Consider the following 5,258-nt stretch of genomic DNA (forward strand, 5'->3'; position numbering starts at 1 on the left):
TGCCAGCGTGCCAGTTAGACATAGTCTGCGTTGTGTCTTGCAACACAAGTTTTGTAAAGTTCCCCAACATTTTTATGTCTAACTAACTGCCGATTTTCTTGCCCTTTAAAACATTAAAGATATCTCCTAATGACTTACATATACATTGAAGGAATTCTTTACCATTCCTAGCTGGGTAAGAGGAAACATTACAACCTATCCAATCATCGTTCACCTGATACCCTACTCCAAAGCCATCAGATACCACTGGGCCAAACCCTCCTAAGTGCACTGCTGGGCTGACCAACGTGCTGGTGGAAATGATGTTGTGATTGAGCCGAGCATAGGCTTCATCTTGATAGAAATCAGGCAGTGAGATACCTTTGGATAAGGCTAAATAGCGCAAGCCAAAGAGATGTCGGTCAAATCCCTGACCTGTTAAAATAAAATAACAAGTATTAGAGAGATGACTAATTTGGGGTGGGGGGGGTGGGGGGAGTAAACTCACATATTTTGATATCACACCATTTTTCAGCCACAAAGGAGGAGGTCTATAGGATTGGGGTTTATCTTCGTATTAGCAGAAATTATTTTTCATAACCCTGACACTCTGCACTTTTAATGCACATATTCTAGGGAGCAGGTGCTTGTTGTTTTACTGCTAGCCTCAGCCAGGAATCATGATAATAAACAAAAGTGCAATATTAGCAGACAATTTTAATAATACATCACCTGCTTTTGATTAACTATTCATGGGAACATACGCAAGTTGTTTAACACAAAGAGAGGCTTTCCTAAAATGTATGAGTCTAAAGAGGAAGTGGATTTTGCATCAACAAAGGGAGGCAAATTTTAGGTAATGGGTAATGGGGTAATGTTCAATAGTCAAGTTTACTGAAACAATATGAGTTACGCTTCAGCAAAGGACAATTGCAAGGAAGGATTTAGAAAAACACCAGGAGCAGCATAGCCTAAGAATCAGTTTGATCTGGAAGCTGTTAAAGCCTTTATCCCCTGCAGTCAGCAGAAGTAACTCCTCAGATATAAAGCCGAAGTTCTTGGCTGCTTTGGGCAGTACAACAAGCACTAAGTATTTATCAAATCTTCAAATAGCCCAGCTGCTCTAAGGAAAAAAAACTACAGCATAAAAAATTCTCAACACATTAACAGTCAGGTGGAAGCACAGAGTGGGGGCTCCTCCATAAAGAAACAAGTCTTCAAGAATGCATTTAAACTGCAGTCTTCTACTATTGTTTTTATCAAATTTAAATTAACATTAGACCTCCATCAAAATTAAACTATTTAGTTTTGAAGTAAATGTTGACAGCAACCTTAACAGACATTTTAATGGAAAAGCAGGAGTGTTTGATATATTCCTACTTACCCATAGCAGCTTCTTTTGTCAAACGGCCATGGTACTTTGAGCACTCCACGATCAACTTCTGAAGCTCTTCTGTGCTGTGTTTGGACAGTTCCCTGACAAAAGCTTCTGCACATTTCTTTGTATGGATAGAGGCAGGACGTATAGTTTCTGTGCGGCCATGTTTAAAAGCTGCAGTACTGCAAGACTCATAGGTAGCGACAGTCTGGTTGTATTGCCGAAGGAAAGCCATCTGGAAGGCAAGCTGAACCACAGCATCTGGGCTTACCTTCTTCTGCTTTAGAAGTTCCTTGCCCCCTTCGCTGAACTGAACCAGATTAAGAGACAGTGCTTCAACAGTGGCATCAAATTTCTGTTTGGCTTTGGTGATCCCAGCTTTTAAGGCATCATTCAGCTTGAAGTCAAGTTTCTGCACTGCTCTAGAAGAGTCTACTGAAGCAGGCTGGGACTGGGGGCTGATGGCTGGTGCCTTGGTGCTGTCTTTAAAAACCTCATTGTGGAACCTGAGCACAGCCACACCGTCTCCCCAGGAATGTTCAAAATTAACTCCTGCAGTGCCATCCTTAGTTATGATAAGATTAAATGATTTGTCATACCAGCGGTTAGCACCATCTCCATGCAACATAGTGTGAGACAAGTGCACCAAGTCTTTAACAGGAAAATCATCTAAACTTAAACAAAACACAGCAGAGTTTACTTTCTGAAGAGCTTCTTCATTGCCATTATCCAGTAGATTCTTTCTCAGCACTGCCCATGTATCTCGGTTTTCACTGGGGAGGTAGCCAAGAGGGAAGGCAGGGGCTGGACTGTTGTCACTAAGGATGTATTTCAAGTGAGCGTGTATTTCTGAAGGTTTCAGCATATTTCCATCTCTATCAATAACATCAAATACATAAAAATTCCCATTTCTCAGTACTAGTAAATGTTTTGCCTTCTCATCTGTATAAAGCTCATCTCTGTTGAGCTTAGGCAGCCGCGTAGAATTGAAAAGCCTGAAGTACTGAGACATATCTAGGGGGTACGCATTGACCATGTAGGCACCATACCAAGAAAGTGAAGAAGGCACAAATCGGATGATGTTTTTAAAGATCTGAGTGTCACTTTTTTCTGGATTGAGGTGGAAAACCTCTGGTTCAAGATAACCCGCCCTGAAGGTCTTCATAAAACGTATGGCAGAAACAGTCATATTTGTAGCTCGTATGAGCTGATCATTATATTCAGAGTTCGGATCAGGATTAAAAGACATAAATGGATTAAAATTGAAAACAACAGGTTCACGTGCTTTTAGGTACATGTCAAACCAGGGCCCTGAAAATGGAGAGTTGAGAAATAAGTCAGAACATAAAAGCAACATACTGAGTCAGACCAGTGGCTATCTGTCTCCAACAATGATCATGAATAAACACTTACTGAAGCGCACACAAACAAAACAAACATGCGGTAATTCTCCCAAGGATTCTTCCAACCTCTAATTATGAAGGTACTGTTGGCTAATTGTAAAAATACTGTAGCTGGAGTAATCTATATCAAGTGTCAATGTCACTAGCAACAAGGGCAAATTTCCATGTTTTCTATATGGCTCAGTGATAAACAATAACTCCCACAACACAATGCAGCTCTCTAGCACTCTATTTTGGTGCACACCTCCCATTTGGAGTGGAACATTTCTTTACCTACACTTAGGCTATTAATTTCTGTAACTTTCTGCCACGGAAGGCATGCTTCCCTTTAGAACCACCTTTATTTCCAACCCAGTGTTTCCCTCGGTCCTGGCAGCACTTCTCCATCTATGTCTGTTGTCTTGCATTGCCATCTCCTTCCTTTTTTTATCCTCTAAAAGTATCAGCACAGGGCAAAAATCTTGTCACAGATGCATTACCATCGGCCTCTCAGGCTGGTAAAAATACAAGGTTAGAGGGGACCTCATAGTTACTCTTCCAGGCTCAGAACAGACTTCAGAAAGCAGAATTCCGTTTGATACCCACAGATCTTTTGGACAGTCTGTCAGCATATCAAGAAGCATGAATGTGACCCAAAGGTTTTGTGCTTGCTAAAACCAAGGAAATCAATTACAGCTCTAAAACGTAGAGACCCCTTTACACCTGCCTATGAGTAAATGAAAATCCAGGGGCCAAAGGTAGTCAGTTGTTTTTTTTTTTTTCAGTCAGTTCTATTTCATCATCATTAACAACTTCAAACACAGCGAGTTCTGGCACTGCGTGCTGACTGGATGCAGATCAAGGAAGCAAGTGCACACCAATTTGATTTCAAGGCAGCTGATGTATTAAAAATTATTATTCCAAGCCTGGATCAGTCCCAGGTAGAACCTTCTAGCTGGGCTGTTAAAGGACAATGGGTAACTAAAGTTGAATTGTAGCTAAGTTACAAATTCAACTGCAGGTCCTCACAGATGAGTAACCAGCATTCATCTAGTTTTTAAACCACATCCGTCATCATCAGGTAGCCTTTTAACCTTAGACTTGAAAGTCCAGGGTGGAGGCAGCTATACATACTTTCAGGAACCAATTTCAAGTGGAACAGGTCTTTTACGAGGCCTATAAAGAATAATAACTAAACGAAATACAAACACCCTACAGTTCACAGACAAAAAGCAGCATGCTGGTTAGCGTTGACAAACACCACAAAGCCACCAGTTAAAAGCCCAGGCACTGTTCAAAGTGAACGGAAAGTAAAAGATAACAAACCAAACACCAGCTTTTGTGAAATATGGTACTCTCTACAGAATCTGTGGTAGCTAACACCTTACAGATAGTCTCAACAGACAGCAAGGACAAAAGTGCATTTGCTGGGAAACAGGCAAACTTCTAACTCCAAGAGTATTTGAGTATTTCCACCTCTGTTGCTATCCATCCAATACTTTCATAAGCAGACACTGGTATTTGGAAGTCAGTGGAAGTAACAATACGGAATAGTAATAACAAAAAAATCATGCTCTTCCTCTCTTGTTTTTCTTTATTCCCATCTTCCTCCTTCTGTTGCTCCTTTTCTTTTGCTCTTTAAAAGAATAAGGTTTTGTATTTTGGGGTGCGTATGGGGGTTTAAGTCCAGAGCACTGACCACTTCTGCTTCCCAAAGCTTACTCATATTCTCTGACCCCACCTCAGAGTTCACTTTTCTTGCTAAATAACTAGGAATTATTTTAAAATAATTGCTTTAGTTTCCTTAAGGGAGATACCTGTTTTATCTGCAGCATTATGAGCTGCCTGTTTTCAAACACGACAATATACAGACTCATCTATCAAGTAGGCCAACATACCTGTAATGTAACTAGTATGCTTGTTCTGATTGTCTTGAGCAACCAGCTGCTCATGCAGGTCCCTTCCAACTCCCTTTTCAAAGTGATGAGCAATTTCTTCGGTTTTCCTACGGGAATCAATAAAAGAGTCAAAATCCTGTCGCAAGCCATAATTTTTATGTGTAAGACTTGGTTTTGAAGCAGCACATGATATGCAATATGCGTATGTCGTCTGTCCATACCTGAACTGGTCATCATTTAAAAGCGGTTTCTGGGCATTTAGGTACCTCCTAATTGTATCTTCTAGCTTAGGAACTGGCAGTCTGAAGGAAGGGGAACAGAGAGACATGCACTTTAGGAGCAATGGTACCCATGAAGCCTGAGTTTCTCCTTGCCACCCCTCTTGCCTACCCTTCCTTATAGCCCGTATTATCCAAATGGCTCAGATGTTTCTTGTGAGAGGAGAGGGAATAGATGGACATGGGTCATCACAGCATAAGGTTCTTGGAAATCAAGGTAGAAAACCAACCTGACTGCCTTGCTACAAAGGTATTGCGGTGAAGAGTCTCAGTATCTTACAGGGAATACAGTAACATGAACCACTGCAAGAAACAGCTCTATGGAAGGAAGGTTTAGTTCCGT

The 5,258-nt window shown here is 41.0% G+C and overlaps 1 protein-coding gene across 1 annotated transcript; it reads right to left on the reverse strand.

Moving 5' to 3' along the window:
* Positions 1–8: 8 nt before the first annotated feature.
* CPT2 (carnitine palmitoyltransferase 2) lies at positions 9–4,965 on the reverse strand. Its single transcript, XM_010136521.1, has 4 exons — positions 4,859–4,965; positions 4,638–4,744; positions 1,364–2,668; positions 9–414 (listed from the first exon to the last, which is right to left on the reverse strand). Exons 1-4 carry the CDS (start codon positions 4,963–4,965, stop codon positions 83–85), a joined length of 1,851 nt encoding a protein of 616 aa, XP_010134823.1. The 3' UTR covers positions 9–82.
* Between the last annotated feature and the right edge of the window lie 293 nt (positions 4,966–5,258).

The sequence above is a fragment of the Buceros rhinoceros genome, unplaced genomic scaffold (assembly GCF_000710305.1).
Source record: "Buceros rhinoceros silvestris isolate BGI_N320 unplaced genomic scaffold, ASM71030v1 scaffold29935, whole genome shotgun sequence".
Classification (NCBI taxonomy): domain Eukaryota; kingdom Metazoa; phylum Chordata; class Aves; order Bucerotiformes; family Bucerotidae; genus Buceros; species Buceros rhinoceros.